This window comes from Plecotus auritus, assembly GCF_963455305.1.
Source record: "Plecotus auritus genome assembly, chromosome: 4".
Lineage (NCBI taxonomy): Eukaryota > Metazoa > Chordata > Mammalia > Chiroptera > Vespertilionidae > Plecotus > Plecotus auritus.
Window position 1 is genome coordinate 121786031 of NC_137775.1, and position 19868 is coordinate 121805898.

The 19868-nt window shown below is 43.5% G+C and overlaps 1 protein-coding gene across 1 annotated transcript in view; it reads right to left on the bottom strand.

The window, feature by feature from the left end:
• Positions 1 to 19868, bottom strand: part of IQUB (IQ motif and ubiquitin domain containing) — a 69032-nt gene that overhangs the window by 48468 nt on the left and 696 nt on the right. Inside the window, exons 2-3 of the mRNA XM_080663755.1 lie at positions 6784 to 7187; positions 4201 to 4335 (exon numbers count right to left, since the gene is read on the bottom strand). Of these exons, the coding sequence (XP_080519881.1) occupies positions 4201 to 4335; positions 6784 to 7183 (535 nt within the window). The 5' untranslated portion in view covers positions 7184 to 7187. The remainder of the gene's footprint in view (positions 1 to 4200; positions 4336 to 6783; positions 7188 to 19868) is intronic.

Below are 19868 nucleotides of genomic sequence, written 5' to 3' on the forward strand. Positions count from 1 at the left end.
CTGACCACCAGGAGGCAGATCTCAATGCAGGAGCTACCCCCGGGTGGTCAGTGCACTCCCACAGGGGGAGTGCCACTCAGCCAGAAGCCAGGCTCACGACTGGCAAGCGCAGGGGCGGTGGCGGAAGCCTCTCCCACTGTCAGTTCGACGTCCCCCGAGGGCTCCTGGACTGCGAGAAGGCACAGCCTGGGCTGCAAGAGGGCGCAGGCTGATGGTCTTAGGTTCTACAGCAGTGGTTCTCAACCTGTGGGTCGAGACCATCACAGGGTCACCTAGCAGGGTCACCTAAGACCATCGGGAAACACAGATATTTACATTACGATTCATAACAGTAGAAAAATTACAGTTATGAAGTAGCAACGAAAATAATTTTATGGTTGGGTGTCACCACAACATGAGGTCGCGGCATTAGAAAGGTTGAGAACCACTGTCCTAAAGCAAAGTAGATATACACATCAAAGGCCAAGGTTTAGTATTCAGAATCCATTGTCAGATTGGAGGAACTGCCTATGGCTGTTCAGGTGTTTGGCCAGCAGGAGGCAATAACATGTAGATTGAAATGCCCTCAGCTGTCTGGCAGCAAGCAATCATTTATGCATCCTTTTCAGGTTTGGGGAAATGCCCTCAGCCATTTCCAACAGGCAATAACATGTGATTTTCCAGCCCTTGCTCAAGGCTCAAGGTCCACCAACCTTTTTTTTTTTTTAAAATGTCTTTATTGATTAAGGTATTATATATGTGTCCTTATTCCCTCATTACCCCCCACCTCCCGTTCATGCACCCACCCCCCTGTTGTCTGTGTCCATTGATTAGGCTTATATACATGCATATAAATCCTTTGGTTGATCTCTCCCTCTTACCCCCACCCTCCCCTACCTTCCCTGAGGTTTGACGTTCTGATTGATGTTTCTCTGTCTCTGGATCTATTTTTGTTCATCAGTTTATGTTGTTCATTATACTCCACAAATGAGTGAGATCATGTGATATTTATCTTTCTCTGCCTGGCTTATTTCACTTAGCATAATGCTCTCCATCTCCATTCATGTTGTTGCAAATGGTAAGAACTCCTTTTTTACCGCAGCGTAATATTCCATTGTGTAGATGTACCACAGTTTTTTAATCCACTCATCTGCTAATGGGCACTTAGGCTGTTTCCAAACCTTAGCTATGGTGAATTGTGCTGCTATGAACATAGGGGTGCATATATCCTTTCTGATTCATGTTTCTAGTTTCTTGGGATATATTCCTAGAAGTGGGATCACTGGGTCAAATGGGAGTTCCATTTTTAGTTTTTTTCCACCAACATTTTGATGAACTTCTTGCATTTATGACCTTCTGGAATTAGCTTCCGGCAATTATGCTCAATTAATGTTTGACAAAGGAGGCAAGAGCATACAATGGAGGTAAGAGAATCTCTTCAATAAATGGTGTTGGGAAAATTGGACAGATACATGCAAAAAAATGAAACTAGACCACAGTCTTACACCATACACACGAATAAACTCAAAATGGATAAAAGACTTAAATTTAAATGTAAGTCTGGAAACCATAAAAATCCTAGAAGAAACCATAGGCAGCAAAATCTCAGACATTTCTCGTACCAATATGTTCACAGACTCATCTCATAGGGCAGTGGTCGGCAAACTCATTAGTCAACAGAGCCAAATATCAACAGTACAACGATTGAAATTTCTTTTGAGAGCCAAATTTTTTAAACTTAAACTTCTTCTAATGCCGCTTCTTCAAAATAGACTCGCCCAGGCTGTGGTATTTTGTGGAAGAGCCACACTCAAGGGGCCAAAGAGCCGCATGTGGCTCGCGAGCCGTAGTTTGCCGATCACTGTCCTAGGGCAAATGAAACTAAGGAGAAAATAAACAAATGGGATTACATCAAATAAAAAGCTTCTGCACAGCAAAAGAAACCATTAGCAAAACACAAAGGGAGCCCACTGTAAGGGAGAACATATTTGGCAATGATACATCTGATAAAGGGTTAATATCCAACATACATAAGGAACTCATACAACTTAACAAAAGGAAGACAAACAAGCCAATTAAAATTGGGCAAAGGACCTAAATAGACACTTCTCCAAAGTGGACATACAGATGGCCAAGAGACATATGAAAAAATGCTCCAAGTCACTGATCATCAGAGGTGCAAATTAAAATGACAATGAGGCCCTAGCTGGTTTGCTCAGTGAATAGAGCGTTGGCCTGCAGACTGAAGGGTCCCAAGTTCCATTCTGGTCAAGGCACATGCCCGGGTTGTGGGCTCGATCCCCAGTAGGGGGCATGCAGGAGGCAGCCAATCAATGATTCTCTCTCATTATTGATGTTTCTATCTTTCTCTCCCTCTCCCTTCCTCTCTAAAATCAATAAAAATATCTTTAAAAAAAATGACAATGAGGTATCATTTCACACCTGTCAGAATGGCTACCATCAACAAATCAATACATGACAAGTGCTGGTAAGGATGTGGACTGCTGGTGGGAATGCAGACTGGTGCAGCCATTACAGAAAACAGTATGGAGTTTCCTCAAAAAATTTAATATGGAATTGCCATTTGACCCAGTATTCCCACTTCGAGGACTGTATCCTAAGAAACCCTGAACACCAATCAGAAAGAATGTATGCACCCCTGTGTTCATAGCAGCACAGTTTATAATTGCTAAGATCTGGAAAAAGCCCATCAGCAGACAAGTGGGTAAAAAAGCTGTGGTACATTTACACCATGGAATACTATGCAGCAATAACAAAAAGGAGAATCTCTTACCCTTTGAGACAGCATGGGGGACCTGGAGAGTATCATGCTAAGTGAAATAAGTCAGTCAGAGAAAGACAAGTATTACATGATTTCAGTCAGTCATATGTAGAATCTAATTAACAAAATAAACTGATGAACGGAGTGGATCCAGAGACATGGAAGCATGGAACAACAGAGTGCAGAATCTCAGAGGGAAGGCAGGGGAGGGTGGGTGGGTAAGTGGGAAAAGATCAACCAAATAAATTATATGCATATATGCATAACCCATGGACACAGACAATAGGGTGGTGAAGGCCTGGGGCAGGGAGTGTGAGTAAGCTGAAGGGGGGTCAATGGAGGAAAAAGGGAGACATATATAATACTTCCAACAATAAAGATTAAAAAATAAAATATTAGGATTTGTGCAGACATAAACATAGTCTATAGAAACATTTATTTAGCTACTAGAGGCCCGTGCACGGATTCGTGCACAGGTGGTGTCCCTCGGCCTGGCCTGCAAGGACCGGGCCAAAACTGGCTCTCCGACATCCCCCGAGGGGTCCCAGATTGCAAGAGGGCGGTTCTCGGGTGACACACCCCAGAATCAGGCTCCCTCCTCTCTGGTTCCTGGTGCATCACCCAAGAACCACAGCTGCCAAGTCACCGCAGCTCGGCAGCTCCTGTGTTGAGCATCTTCCCCCTGCTGGTCAGTGTGCGTCATAGCCACCAGTCATTTGGATGACTGGTTGTAACTGTCACTTAGGCTTTTATATATATAGATGTTAATCTGGTTAACTCCATCACAGCTACAAAGATTACTTCCTCTCATGACACAAAGCTACTATAAAGTGGGCTGCTCAACATTGCCCACAAAATATAAATAAACTTGCACATTGTGGGAATGTGAATTGACCTTAATGTATAGAAGGCTAACAGATAAATTATTTTTAGCCCTCTTCTTACTCTATACATGCTCATTCACCCTCTATTTTTTCAACCTCATTTCCTCCCACTCCCATATATAACCTTCTTCCAGCCACACTTCCCAAAAGTCCCAATTTTCCCCACCTCTTTGGGATTTAGCACAAGTATTATAATTTTCACTAAAAGAAGCTTTCTAGAATCTTTCCTCCCTGTAGTCACAGCTTTTTGTGCATACACATTATGTGGGAACTATTGCATGAATCTCCTTCCTTGCTAGTCCATAAACAACTTGAGAACAGGGATTTTGTTTCAGGTTTCTTTACATCTTCAGTTCTGAGCAAAGTATTAAGAACAAAGTATATCCTCAATAAAAACATGTTGAATGAATGAATACATAAACACAACATAAAATTCAATTAGTAAATATCAAAATACTTAGTTAACAAATCAAAGATCCTGATTGTTTACATGTAAATAATTAAATCATTAACACTAAAGAAGTCTTGATACATTTTATTAGCTCCCAAGCTTACCTGCACATCTTAACTGCAGTACATCCGATGGCACATTCAATAAGTATGAAAAATGATCCTTGAGGTATTTAAAAATGCTTTCAATTTTAAAAGGCATTATAATTTCCTGGCCCACAGGAAGAAGTACAACTTTTACTGTAGATTACAAAAAAAAAAGGAAAGAATGAATCATGGTCAAAAGCAAGGGTCAGCAACCTACAGTCAATAAGCAGATGGAAAATCATAGAACAATTTTTTTAAAATATATTTTATTGATTTTTTACAGAGAGGAAGGAAGAGGGATAGATAGTCAGAAACATCGATGAGAGGGAAACATCGATCAGCTGCCTCCTGCACACCTCCCACTGGGGATCTGCCCGCAACCAAGTTACATGCCCTTGACCGGAATCGAACCTGGGACCTTTCAGTCCGCAGGCTGACGCTCTATCCACTGAGCCAAACCGGTTTTGGCAATAGAACAATTTTTAATTACATAGAATGCAGGTGCTTCTGCCATATTCCCCCACCGCCTGCACCTCCATAATAAAGAGTTATTTTTCATTTTCTATGAGAAGTGACAAACATTCAGTTGCAAGCTTTTGCTTTGAAAATCAATGTAGAATCTCAAAAATTAGCATTGATGATGAACACCTGCTCCCCAATGCCAGCTCAAAGTTCAGATCTCTCTTCTATTCCCTGGCATGAGGATCAGTGCATATTCGGTATTACCTCCTGACTCAGAATATCAGGAGAAATACAAAATAAAACTAACTGCTTTGAAAAATTCCCACTCTCTGCTATATATTACTCAGATTTAGACATAGAAAACATCTCAGAAAATTAAGCATTTTTATGTCGTACTGGAAAGGGACCCTGAGGCCTAGAGGGTATCCCAATGATATCATACATCACTAAATCAGTGCATATTTATGAAATTAAGAAAAATAAGTTTTCAAAGAAATTTTTCTTTGACCCTGCAAATACAAAAGATATCTCATACTAAATCCATTCTTCTTCTCATAATTTATGTCTATAGTTGCCAAAATGGGAAACTAAATCAGTTTTGCAAATATCAGAAATACCCACACACAAAAAATCTGGAATAACTACGAAAACCCACTTTTCACAAAAATGGACATTATGTGGTTCACTCTCCACTTTATAAATAGGAAATCAAGACACATTGAAAATTTTAAAAACTGTCATTATAAAATGATTATCTGTTCACAAATTATAGGAAGGAAATACAGTATTTAAAAACTATTACGAGTAAACTTTTTCTTTTCACCTATAGATTTTAAATTTTAATGAAGAAGATGGAAAAGTTAAGATGGAATAGAGTGCACACTGTAAGCCAAAAATGTCTTGTATATTTCTTATGTCTGATATGACAGTTTTCATAAACTAAATGAGACATCAGTAATCCCAAGATAAAATTCAGCTAGGCATTGTTGATGCCAAGGTTCTTCAAACTTGTTAAAATTTGTTTTCATAGTTCTCTGTCAACAAAGAACACTTCCACTGATGTTAAATTCTCACAAGGCTATTTTAATTGTTTTATGGATTCAAAATTCGATGATAAATATATTTTAAATTTGGGAAGGGAGGTGTGTTGAGGAATTTGTGAGCCTCAGAACCAAGACAACTTTTTAAAAAACCACCATGTGTTTGTTATAAGCTACAATAACAGGGAATCACAGAAATATGAAGAACTGAATCCCAGTTTACACTCAATAATGAAATCGAAGAATAACACCTTCAGTTAGGTGTAATTGTGCTTTATTAATTTCTTCTTCTTCCTTTTCATTCTTAACTTATGTGCACATGCCTCACAAGGATAAACTACTCAACTGAATTCAAAAGCTACATTTTACCAGCCAAACTAAGCTGCTGTAATTGTTGTTAAGTGATGGCTCACATTCTCACCCTATGGATGAAAACTCTCTCAAAACTTATGGAGAAAGGGGAGAAGCAGTAGTCAGTTAACCAGGCAAGTAGAAAGGCTCTCTGTGTAATCACTTTCTTGCTGCCCCCCTCTGCTTTGTTACCAACAATGAAGTAATAACTCCTACATGCCACCAACATTGTATCTTTAAAATTAAACTGTAATGAAAGACAATGATTTTCCTGAAGCTAAAAATAAGGTAACATTATGCAGACATTTGGACATCTGTAAAAGCAACATGATATGTGAGCACTGGCTCTGAGACTGGGAAATCGGGAGTCAAGTTCCCATCACACTGCTTGCTAGCTCTTTACAATTAATTCCAAATTGGTACGCAAAAAAACTTCAATTATACTCGAGAATTTATCTGCCACTTCCTAAGATCCCTATACATTTTAAAAATACACTTTATAGGAAAAAAACAGATAAACATCCATTTAAAATTAAAGATATTCATTTATTTAGAGAGAGTAGATACTGTAAATAGAAAAGCTTCACACATAGTTAAGAGATTCAAGTGGTATGGCTGGAGAAATTTGGTGTATAGGAAAGGGGAAAGTGAAATCAAATATAAAACAAATCTTTAAGCAAAAACAAACAAGAAAAAGCAAGCATTCTTCAAAAAGGATAAGAATTATCCTATCTTCTCCGGGTAATACCTGTTGCTGTAGAATCTATCACTGATGTTTTCAGAGATTCTCTTACAGTCCTTATTTTATCCATCAATGTCTGATAATAATCATTTGAATACCGTTTGGCTGTATCAAATTCAGTTAGCTTGTGATCTGAAACTTGTTCAGATGGCATAACCTCTTCCATGCGTACTTGTTCTTCTTCATTTGATGCCAGGCTTGAAGAACTCTGGTCACTCTGCCCCTTAGCATGCGGTTCAAGGACATCACCAGATAATTCTTGTTCAGAATCATTGTCATCAGTGTGATCTGACTCTGGAGGCTCTTCTGAGATAACTGGGATCTTGATAGTATCATAAAGATCATCACTTTCTTCTGTTGCATCAGCAGTATCCAGAACATCAAATTCTTCCTTCTGTTCAGACATTTTCCTGAATTCAGAAAATTAATACATTTACTATACATAAAAACATATATACCAAATATCAAATTCATTGCTGGTATACAATAACTAGAGGCCTGGTGCACGAAATTCGTGCACGGGGGGGGGGGTGTCCCTCAGCCCAGCCTGCACCCTCTCCAATCAGGGACCCCTCGAGGGATGTCCGATTGCCCGTTTAAACCTGATCCCAGTGGGATCGGGCCTAAACAGGCAGTCGGACATCCCTCTCACATTCCAGGACTGCTGGCTCCCAACTGCTCACCTGCCTGCCTTCCTGATTGCCCCTAACCACTTCTGCCTGCCAGCCTGATCACCCCCTAACCACTCTTTTATTAGATAGGATAGAGACCTGGTGCACAGTTGGGGGCCAGCTGGTTTGCCCTGAAGGGTGTCCTGGATCAGGGTGGGGGTTCCCTTGGGGCATGGCGCGGCCTGGGCAAGGGGCCTGTGGTGGTTTGCAGGCCAGCCACGCCCCCTGGCGACCCAAGCGAAGGCCCTGGGATCTGGGGTTTATTTATCTTCTACAATTGAAACTTTGTAGCCTGGAGTGGAGCCAAGCCTTCTGCTTGCTCTGTTGCGGCAGCCATTTTTTGGGGGATTTATGTATCTTCTATAATTGAAACTTTGTAGCCTTAAGCGGAGGCCTGGGCCGGCCAGGGCTGCAGAAGCTTGGCTTTCTCCATCACCGGGGGCAACCCTAGCCTCCTGCTCTTTCCAGCTCCGTGGCTGCCGCCATTTCTGTTTGGTTTTATGTATCTTCTATCATTGAAACTTTGTAGCCTTGAGTGGAGGGCAAGGGCAGGCAGAAAGCTTGGCTTCCTTCGTTGCCAGGGAAACCTAAGCCTCCCTCCTGCTCTCTGTGTCCGTAGCCATCTTGGTTGGGTTTTTTTGCATATTCGCTCCTGATTGGCTGGTGGGCGTGTCTTGCGTGTGTAGGGGAGTGATGGTTAATTTGCATATTACTCTTATTAGATAGGATGTTCATAATATACTACAGTGGTGTTCATTACTTTTAAAATATAATGATTACTTTAGGAATGGCATCAGGTAAAACGCCAGTGGATTTTCAATAAAAACACTACAGAAAGTAAAAATGTATACCAAAAGGAGCCTCCAAGCATAATTAATTTAAACTAAATCTTCTTTGAAGAATATATTGAAAAATATGTTTAAATATATTGTCATATTGCCCTACCTGGTTTAGCTCAGTGATAGAGCGTCGGCCTGTGGACTGAAGGGTCCCAGATTCAATTCCAGCAAGGGCACATGCCTGGGTTGCAGGCTCAATCCCCAGCATGGGGCGTGAAGGTGGCAGCTGATCAATGATTCTCTCTCATCATTGATGTTTCTATCTCTCTCTCCCTCTCCCTTCCTCTCTGAAATCAATAAAGAAATATATATATATATATATATATATATATATATATACATATATATATATATATATATATATATATATATATGCGCCTAATATGCAAATTGGCCCCGTGGGAGTTTGACTGGGAGACCAATCGCTCGCTATGGTATGTTATGATATATGCTGACCACCAGGGCATGGCATGGAATGAAGGAAGGCCCTGGCCAGCAGCCGGCAGCTGGGGAAGGGAGGCCCCAGCAGGCAGCCGGAAGGCCCCGATCAGCCCTGATTGCTGGCCAGGCCTAGGGGCCCTACCCATGCACAACTGGTCGACCAGCCAGTAGCTATGAGGTGCACTGACCATCAGGGGGCAGATGCTCAACACAGGAGCTGCTGAGCTGAGGTCACTTGGCAGCTGTGTTTCTTTGGTGACACACCCGGAACCAGAGAGAAGGAAGCCTGATTCCAGGGTGTGTCACCCGAGAACCGCCCTCTTGTAATCTGGGACCCTTCGGAGGATATTGGAGAGTCGGTTTTGGCCTGATCCCGACAGGGCAGGCTGAGGGACGCCACCAGTGCACGAATCTGTGCGCTGGGCCTCTAGTATTTGTTTAATATATGTATTAGAGGCCCGGTGCATGAAAATTCATGCACTGGAGGAGGGGATCCCTCAGCCTGGCCTGCCCTCTCTCACAGTCTGGGAGTCCTCAGGGGCGGGAGGCGACCCGGCGATCAGGGGAAGGCGACACCCCATCACACCTCTGCTGCTGCCACTGCTGGCAGTGCAAGCCTCGGCTAGCCCTGATTATCTGAGCCTCAGGTGGCCCTGGGCAGCTGGACAGCTGCCATTCAAGGTTTGCCTGCACCTCGGGCCTCAGCTGGGCAGCCGCCATCCAAGGCTTGCCTGCACCTCGGGCTGGCCCTGGGCAGCTGAGGGGCTGAGGGGACTGGGGGACTCTAGAGGCAGGTGCACGTAGTGGCTGGGCCCACCTGGGGGCAGGGCTGGCCTTGCTGTGCACCTGCCACCCCAGTGGGGCTGAGGGGACTGGGCGCCACCATCTTGTGGCTGTGAGCACTGCCATATTTGAGGGCATGGCAGTCAATTAGCATATTCCCTCATTGGCTATGGGCGCCATCATCTTTGAGGGCAGGGCAGCCAATAAACACAATCCCTCCTTATTGGCTGCAGGCACTGCCATCTTTGAGGGCGGGGCAGTGAATTAGCATATTCCTTCCTTATTGGTTGTGGGCGCCACCATCTTTGTGATGGTGTGAGGGTTAATTAGCATATTCCCTCTTTATTAGATAAAATATATCTACACTAATAAAAGAGTAAGATGCAGCCCTAACTGGTTTGGCTCAGTGGATAGACAGTCGGCCTGCAGAATGAAAGGTCCCAGGTTCGATTCCAGTCAAGGGCATGTATTTTGGTTGCGGGCACATCCCCAGTAGGAGGTGTGCAAGAGGCAGCTGATTGATGTTTCTCTCTCACTGATGTTTCTAGCTCTCTATCCCTCTCCCTTGCTCTCTGTAAAAAAATCAATAAAATATATTTTTTTAAAAAAGAGTAAGATGCAAATTGACCATACTTTCACAATGCCCACCAGCCAATCAGGAGTGAGTATGCAAATTAACCCAACAAAGATGGCAGGTTAATTTGCATATGCAGGCTCTGAGCCACTGGGGGCGGGGCAGCATGCTTGCATCGTCACCATGGTGACAACACAGGCGTTCCACACCGCCCCAGCTGCCCCAGCTGCTCCAGGCCTCTGGGCAGCATGGGAAGGCGGAAAGGTGGCTCTGACCGGAGCAAAGGCAGTGCCAGCAGCCAGGGGAAGGAAGGCCCATTCTTTCAGGAATCTTTGTGCATCGGGCCTCTAGTATATATATATTATCCTCTCTTCTTTATTCAATAATCAATATTTCTGAAAAAAGGACTTTTTAAATAACTTTGTTTCTAAATACAAAACTACCATGGAATTTATGCTCTGGCATTACAATTGATCAGATGCTCCAAGAAACCTGCCAGCTCACACAGCAACTACATCCTGAATAGTACACACTGTTTGTAGTAGCTTTGCTCTTACAAGTCTTAGCGGAGGTCTCCAATGACCTCTACCCCCTCCCAAAACAAACATATCAACAATCAAATATGGGTTGATCCTGGAGATGACTAGGGCCTGAGCTACTGCAAGCAGCCTTGGAAAATAGTATGACCCCATCCAGGAGCTTGGGTCTGGGTGGACCAGGACAACCCAGAGCCAAGCTGCAGAGGCAGGAGCTGGTGCAGGGTAGTGAGGAGCCAGTCAGCAGTGAGCCTACCTATAGAAACTGGCAATCAGGAAGGAGGGATAGAGGAAGTGACCTTGAGGCTGATTTCTGTGGCAACCAGCAGAGGGAAGATTAATATTTGGAATAGTAGTGAGATGGAAAAGCTGTAATTGGGGCTCCCACTTTAAGCAAAAATCCTTATGGAGAAAAAAAAAATTAATCTTAGTGAAATTGTCTGAATACTAGATGAACATTTTTTTAAAAAAATCAAATATGTGGAATAAAAATATATAGTTGTTAAATCCAGTGACTACAGCATTAGAGTTGAAGAGATAATTAGTAAACTGGAAGATAGAGACTTTACAGAGTGGTGCAGAGAGATAAGGATATGAAAAATATGAGAGTTTAAGAGCCATAGAAAGAGTAAAAGAAAGTCTACTAGTAGTATTGTTACAAAATTTACCAAATGATGGGGAAAATAAGACATTTTGGGGAGACTAGCAATCTGATTCTGTGCCAGTAGCCTAATGCACATTCTTGTTAGCCTATAGTCTAGTCCAGGGGTGGGCAAACTTATTGACTCGAGGGCCACAATGGGTTCTTAAACTGGACCGGAGGGCCGGAACAAAAGCATGGATGGAGTGTTTGTGTGAACTAATATAAATTCAAAGTAAAGGAGCGGAGGGAAGAGCAAGAGAACCCTCCGCTCTTTCGGCTCCGCGGGCCGGATAGAACAGCCGAACGGGCCGGATCCGGCCCGCGGGTCATAGTTTGCCCACGGCTGGTCTAGTCACTGCCCCTTCTTTAATTATCTGGTCCTGCAAGACCTGTTTACCTAGGTACTACTCCCATTTTAGAGAGGCCATAAACCATGAACAATACACAACCCCCAGACAGAGTTATCAGTGCTGGCGCCAGGCCAGGCCTTTGGGTGTGAGGCTTTTTGCAAAGCCCGCAAAAGGTCCGGAAGTCCCATCCCATATTTGGGGGACAAAGAAACCAAAGGGTATAAAGGGAAAGTTTCCTCCATATTGGCTTGCTCAGGATTTGGAGAGAAACAGTCTCCCCTGAGTCCTGTACTGGTACATGTGAAACATCTGAAAATAAATGGGTTTTTCCTGTGCCTCCGGTACTCCTGCATATTTTCCGGTCACCTGGTAAATTCTGTAACATAAAAATGGTTCCCTGACCAGGAATTGAACCTGGGCCATGGCGGTGAGAGCGCCGAATCCTAACCACTAGACAACCAGGGAACCATTTTTATGTTACAGAATTTACTAGGCAACCAAAAAATATGCAGGGGTACCGGAGGCACAGAAAAAAAACACGCTTATTTTCAGATGTTTCACATGTACGGGTACAGGACTCAGGGGAGACTATTTCTCTCCAAATCCTGAGCAAGCCAATATGGAGGAAGCTTTCCCTTTATACCTTTTAGTTTCTTTGTCCCCCAAATATGGGATGGGACTTCCGGACCTTCTGCGGGCTTTGCAGAAAGCCCCATGTGTTGGGATGGGGGCCGTGAGACCACACCTAAAGGCCTGGCCTGGCTAACTCCATCAGGGGGTTGTGTATTGTTCATGGTTTATGGCCTCTCTAAAATGGGAGTAGTACTTAGGTAAACAGGTCTTGCAGGAACAGATAATTAAAGAAGGGACAGTGACTAGATTATAGGCTAACAAGAATGTGCATTAGGTTACTGGCACAGATTCAAATTGCTAGCCTCCCCAAAAAATGTCTCATTTTCCCCATCAGTATATTTTTCTGCTCAGCATATATTTTGTTTTGAGCTAAGAATAGATTTGTATTGCTAAAATAAAAAACAACAAAAAATATGCAGAGACTGCATGTGGCTTGTGAAGCTCTTTTCAGAAAGTTTGCCAGGCCCTCTTCTGGCATATTTCAAACTGGAGTTCCAGAAGAAAACAGAAAGATGGAAAAAAGAAAATATCTTAAAAAATAATGTCTGAGAATTTTTCAAAACTGATGAAATATATGGATCCACAGATCCAAGAAGCATAACATATACCTAATTCATAGCCATGTACATTGTAGTTAAATTACATAACAAAGAGCAGGTCTGGAAAGCAAACAGTGAAAAGGACACATCATCTACTTTTTTGAATCATATTCACTTTCTGACATTAATAGAAAAGAAAGAAAATCACTGAAGATTGCTCATTAGAAAAATAGAAGCCAAGGCAGCAATGTACTAAAATAAGATAGCTATCAACCTAGAATTGTGCACCCAGCAAAATAATCTTTCAAAAAAGAAAATAGATACATTTACAAATAAATTACCTTCAAGATATCTGCTCTAAAGGAACTTCTAAAGGATATACTTGAAGAAGGATGAAATGAGTCCAATGAAAGTCTGAAGTTCAAGAAGAAAAGATGAGCAAATAAACATATATTGTCAACACAAAATAACAGTAAAAAACTGAAATATTATATAATAAAACTAGAGGCCTGGTGCACAAAATTCGTGCATGGGGGGCAGGGGAGTCCCTCAGCCTGGCCTGAAATCCAGGACCCCTCAGGACTGCTGGCTCCTAACCGCTCACCTTCCTGCTGGCCTGATCCCTCTAACTGTTCTCCCCTGCTGGCCTGATCCTCCTAACTGCTCTCCCCTGCTGGCCTGATCCCCTAACTGCTCTCCCCTGACGAACTGATCCCCCTAACTGCTCTCTCCTGCCAGCCTGATCCTCCTAACTGCTCTCTCCTGCCTGCCTGATCACCTCTAACCACCTCTGCCTCCGCCCCACCACCATGGCTTTGTCCGGAAGGACGTCCAGAAGGTCGTCCAGAAGATGTTCAGTTTAATTAGCATATTACCCTTTTATTAGTATAGATGCCACTTTGTCCTAAAAATGCAGGTTGTTCACAGGTTTTCCTATCGTGGAAGGGGAGCCCACAGTAGCATCCTGGGTTCTGACCAGGGCTTATGCGCTTGTGCTTTATCTCAGCAGATGTGATTCCTAGAAGAAGACTCTTGGATGTACCTTGAACATTTCTATCGAATTTGCCAAATCATCCTCCAAAAATGTTGAACCACTTTAAACTCCCACCAGCAACCATGCATGTGCCCTCTGTCCTACTTTGATGCCAATATCATTGATTTCCCCCTAGAATCTTCCCTCCCCTCATCCAGACTGCTTGGTACTTGAGCCAACCTCACTGTTCAGCCCGGGACTTGATTTCCTGAGAGAATTATGGAGGAGGAAAAATAGTTTTCCTCTACCCTTCAGAGTTCTTAGCAGAGGTCCTTGTAACTAAAGACAGATTACCAAGAGAAAAACAGAAGTTCATTAACATGTGTACCTCCTGTATATGTGGGAGACGCCAGGGAAAAATGAATAACTCCCCAAGGTGGCTTAGAATCCAGATTTAAATACCTTCTTCCTAGGGAAAGGGGACGGGAGATGTAGGCCTCTTAGAGGAAGTAAATGATATTTAGGAAAGATGAATGGGGTGGGGGGAGATAGTTTGTAAACAAAGTTTGGGTGTGATGTCAACTTCTACTCTCCTGTCCTATGACAGGAGTCAGTCTTCTCTGCCTGATGACACTTTTCCCATCAAGGGGACCTATGACATTTAAGCTCCTTTTGGGGGGTCCGATTTTAGGCAGATCAGGAGACTTCAGTGAAAGCCTCTGCATGCATTTGCTGTTTTTCAAGCATCTGCAGCTCAAGATCATCAATATAACAACACAGCATATGTTGGGGTGGCATGTTCTCTGACCTTCAGAATAAACCCAACAAAAGCTTGTTTCCTCTCTTAGATGATTTGCCACAGCAGCATTATTCTCTGGAGACGGTATTCTGACCAGACCTTCCTGGGAGTGGTCATAACATACCCTGTGCTTGTAGAAAGGTGTGGGCCACATCACTAAGTAAACCAGGGTCAGTTTTCTCATCTTGTGGAAAGGGAAATAAAGTTAAGATAGTTTATCTCCCTTTCCACAGGTTTCTTGCGGGTTTGTGTCTCCACTGCGGCTCAGCGGCACCAGGGCTGCTGCAGCCACGGCGCTTGGAACTGCTGGGTGCCAGGCCCCCCTGCGGGCTTATGTCTCTGCTCCTCCGGCCCCAGCAGCCTCAGAGCCACTGCAGCTGCGGGGCTTGGGGCTGCTGGATTCCAGTCCCCACAACCCCCCCAGGAGCCTGCAGGTGTGACTTGGCGCAGCTGCCCTCGCCTCCCAGGGCCGGCGATGGTCCCGGGAGCCTGTGGGCTTGGCGCCCGTCCCCAGGACCCAGGCTGCTTGGTGGCGCCCTGCCCCTGGCCACTTGGCGCCTGTGTATGCAAATTAACCCACCATCTTTGTTGGGTTAATTTGCATACTCACTCCTGATTGGCTGGTGGGTGTCACGGAGGTATAGTCGATTTGCATCTTTCTCTTTTATTAGTATAGATATGTAATTGGAAAGATGAAAATAAACTGTTCTTGAATCCTTATACCGTTTAAAAATGCCGTTTAAATTTCAAGTACAGCCCTAACCTGTGTGGCTCAGTGGATAGAGCGTCGGCCTGCGGACTGAAGGGTCCCGGGTTCAATTCTGGTCAAGGGCATGTACCTTGGTTGCGGGCACGTCCCCAGTGGGAGGTGTGCAGGAGGCAGCTGATGGATGTTTCTCTCCCATCGATGCTTCTAACTCTCTGTCCTTCTCCCTTCCTCTCTGTAAAAAAATCAATAAAATATATTTTAAAAATAAATAAATAAATTTCAAGTACAACAAATAAAATAACTAAATTTTTAAAATTCTGAAACAAATGGCAGGAGAAAAGTGAAATGAGATAAAACTGAACAAAACCTCGATTTTTTAAAAATTCAAGAAACTTCTTTAGGCTCTCACCCACTAAAACAAAACTTCCTTTTGGTTATTTTCTGCCATAACAGAGCTCAGTGGCCTGATTAGAGAATATCTAAACAAACCCTAACTCAGCAACATACTCATCTGCCCTTTTTGGAGAGACTGGGGTAAAGCTCTTGTTTCTATCTGGAGGGTCATTCTCCCCCTAAATGGCCAAGATGGCTCTTCTAAATCAGCAATAGCAACAAAATCAAGAACTTCTGCTCTTCAAAAAACACAACTAAAAAAATAAAAGGACAAACCATAGACTGGGAGATATTTCTTTTTGCAAAACTCACACCTGATAAAGGGCTTGTATCAAAAATAGTCAGAGAACTCTCAAAACACAATAAAAAAATTAACAGTAAAAAAAAAAAAGAGTAAAAGATTCAACAGACAAGTCACCAAAGAATATATACAGAAGGAAAATCAGCAAGGCCTGGACTGGGCTAAGGCAAGTGTGGTGCCTGCACTGCTTGACACTTGTACCTGAGCCTGAGAATAAATGCCTCCTAAAATTCTGGATCCGGTCACCTCAGTTATCTCATTCTAGTTCTAGTCCTGAGAACAAGCACATGAAAAGATGCTCAGTGTCATTAGTCATTGGAGAACTGCAACTTCACATCACAATGAGAATCCACTACACACTTACTACAATAGTTAATATATGTTGCTGTGTTTTTTTAGCTCAACAATATCAAGGGGTAGTGAGTATGAAGACAAGTGGCTTTTATACCTCGGTGGTGAAAATGAACACTGGTGGAGCATTTGGGGTAATTCTGTCAATTTTCTTATAAAATTAAATACATACTTATTATCTGACCCAGCAATCTGTGTCCTTTACCCAAGTGGAATGTAAAGCTACATTCACATAAAACCTGTACACAAAAGTTTAGATAGGCTTTACTCTTAGTCACCAAAGGCTGGATGGAAACAATACAAATGTTCCTTAGCTGATGAATGGATTCATATACTGTGATACATTCATAAATGGAATACTACTCATCAATAAAAAGGAGTAAACTACTGATACACACAACATGGAAGAATCTTGAATTACGCTAAACAAGAAGCCAATTCGAAAGGCTGCATACTGCCTGATTCACTGAAGTGATAAAGCAAAGCTATTGGTTCACAAACTCAAGAGCTCCCCAGGTAAAATGGAAAACTGCAACAGAGCAGTTTTATTTTGTTTTGTTTTGTTTTGTTTTGTTTTGTTTTGTTTTGTTTTGTTTGAGAGAGAGAGAGAGGAAGGGAAGAGAAAAACATTGATTTGTTGTTTCATTTATTTATGCACTTATTGGTTGCTTCTTGTATTGTTGTAGTATACCCCGAATCTCACAAAGGACACCTCAAAAAGTTGAATTATGGAGTCATTTATTCAAAGGCTGGTGGCTACGAGGGGCAACAGCGCTCCAAATCTCACAGCCCTGAAATGCTCACCACATTTGGCTTATATAGGCAGAATATCACAAAGGTATTGATTACATCTTTGGGTTTGGAATGAGGAACCTGGTTTGCACAAAGCAGTTACAGAAGCGAAATTGAGTAAGTTAGTTATCTATAAAGATTAAGTATAGTTTTGGATCTATGGACCACTGAATCAACAGAAACACATTATCTGGAGCCACTGAGGCAATTTAGGGTAATTGTGCTGTCCTGGTCTTGGGACCACTGAGTCAACCGAAACACATTATCTGCAGCTACTGAGACAATTAATGGTAATTGTGCTGTCCTGGTTCCCAGGTACAAAAGAATGTGCTTCAATAACCAGTACGATCACAATCAATAGGATATTCAAACCACCATCCACGGAGTATTCAATCAATTGGGATAGCATATGTAAGTTCAGAAAATCAAAATAACTTTTCTATTGTTTTAGCAAGCAAATAAGTACAGAACCCAAAACAGCAGGGTTAAAGTTAAAGTTAAAACTGCAGTTTCTACCTAAGATGATTGCTACCATACTTCAGTATGTGCCCTAACTGGGGATCAAACCCACAACCTTGGTGTATCTGGATGATGCTCTTACCAAGTCAGCTACCCGGCCAGAGCGATAGGTGGCAATTTTAATAAGTAAGGGAACTTACATAGGAGGTTTGTCTTGGGCAGCTGCAAAGAGTAGATCTCTGCAATCACCTACCAGAATTTAAGATTTTATATAGATACAGACCTTAATTCTGCCAAGTCATGTATACAGACCAGATGGTCTCAACAAGACATTACTCTCTAAAGCAGTGGTTCTCAACCTTGCTAATGCCTCCACCCTTTAATACAGTTTCTCATGTTGTGGTGACCCCCAACCATAAAATTATTTTCGTTGCTACTTCATAACTGTAATTTTGCTACTGTTAATGAATCCTAATGTAAATATCTGTGTTTTCCGATGGTCTTAGGCAACCCTGCTAGCGGTTCTCAACCTGTGGGTCTTGACATTACGATTCATAACTGTAGCAAAATTACAGTTATGAAGTAGCAACAAAAATAATTTTATGGTTGGGGGTCACCACAACATGAGGAACTGTATTAAAGGGTTGTGGCATTAGAAAGGTTGAGAACCACTGTTCTAAAGGCTTCCTCCTTGAAGCAGCCCCTAGTACAGGAAGGGACCCATGGGCAGACGCTCCAAGGACAATGGAGTGGGTGAGGAGCCACTCATTTCTCTATCTAGTTCAAGGGTCAACCCACAGTCAGGTCCTCTTGATGACCTTCAACAAAAGCACAGACCAGCCTGTGTGTTTTTACAGGTACAACTCCATATTTGTATATGGAGAGCACTTCTAGAAGGGGAACGGGAGGACACGAATGGGTAGAAGGCAGATTTTCACTGTTCGTTCTTTTTACTATTTTAATGTTTTATCATTTATTTCTATTACCTATTCAAAGTAAATGTTTTAATCTTGAAATTTGTTTTAAAAGAAAATTGTCCTATCTAATAAAAGAGTAATATGCAAATTAAGCATCATTCCGCTACATCCACAAGCCATGCCCACCAGCCAATCAGGAGTGAAAATGCAAATAAACCCAACCAAGATGGCTACCGCCACAGAGAGCAGGAGGGAGGCTTGGGTTTCCCAGGCAATGGAGGAAGCCAAGCTTTCCGCCTGCCCTTGCCGGCCTAGGCCTCCACTCAAGGCTACAAAGTTTCAATGATAGAAGATACATAAAACCAAACAGAAATGGCGGCAGCCATGGAGCTGGAAAGAGCAGGAGGCTAGGGTTGCCCCCGGCGATGAAGGAAGCCAAGCTCCTGTAGCTCTGGCCTGCCAAGGCCTCCGCTTAAGGCTACAAAGTTTCAATTATAGAAGATACATAAATCCCAACAGAAATGGCTACTGCCACGGAGCAAGCAGAAGGCTTGGCTCCGCTCCAGGCTACAAAGATTCAATTATAGAAGATAAATAAATCCCCAGATACCAGGGCCTCCGCTTGGGTCGCCAGGGGGCGTAGCCGGCCTGCAAACCACCACAGGCCTCTCGCCCAGGCCGCCCCATGCCCCAAGGGAACCCCCACCCTGATCTGGGACACCCTTCAGGGCAAACCAGCTGGCCCCCATCTGTGCACCAGGCCTCTATCCTATCTAATAAAAGAGTAATATACAGATTGACCATCACTCCAACACACAAGATGGCTGCCCCCATGTGGTCAAAGATCCTGCCCCCATGTGGACACAAGATGGCCACCACAAGATGGCCAGCAAGGGAGGGTAGTTGGGAGGGACCAGGTCTCCAAGGGAGGGCAGTTAGGGGTGACCAAGCCGGCAGAGGAGGGAAGTTGGGGTTGACCAGGCCTGCAGGGAAAGGCAGTTGGGAGGGACCCAGGCCTACAGGGGAGAGCAGTTGGGGGAGACCAGGGCTGCAGGGGAGGGCAGTTAGGGGTGACCAGGCCTGCAGGGGAGGGCAGTTAGGGGCAAACAGGCTGGCAGGGGAGTGGTTAGGGGGTGATTAGGCTGGCAGGCAGAAGCGGTTAGGGGCAATCAGGCAGGCAGGCAGGCGAGCAATTGGGAGCCAGCAGTCCTGGATTGTGAGAGGGATGTCCGACTGCCTGGTGGGATCGGGCTTAAACGGGCAGTCGGACATCCCTCGAGGGGTCCCAGATTGGAGAGGGTGCAGGCTGGGCTGAGGGACCCCCCCACCCCGTGCACGAATTTCGTGCACCGGGCCTCTAGTTATAAAATAAAAATAGTCTCCATTAT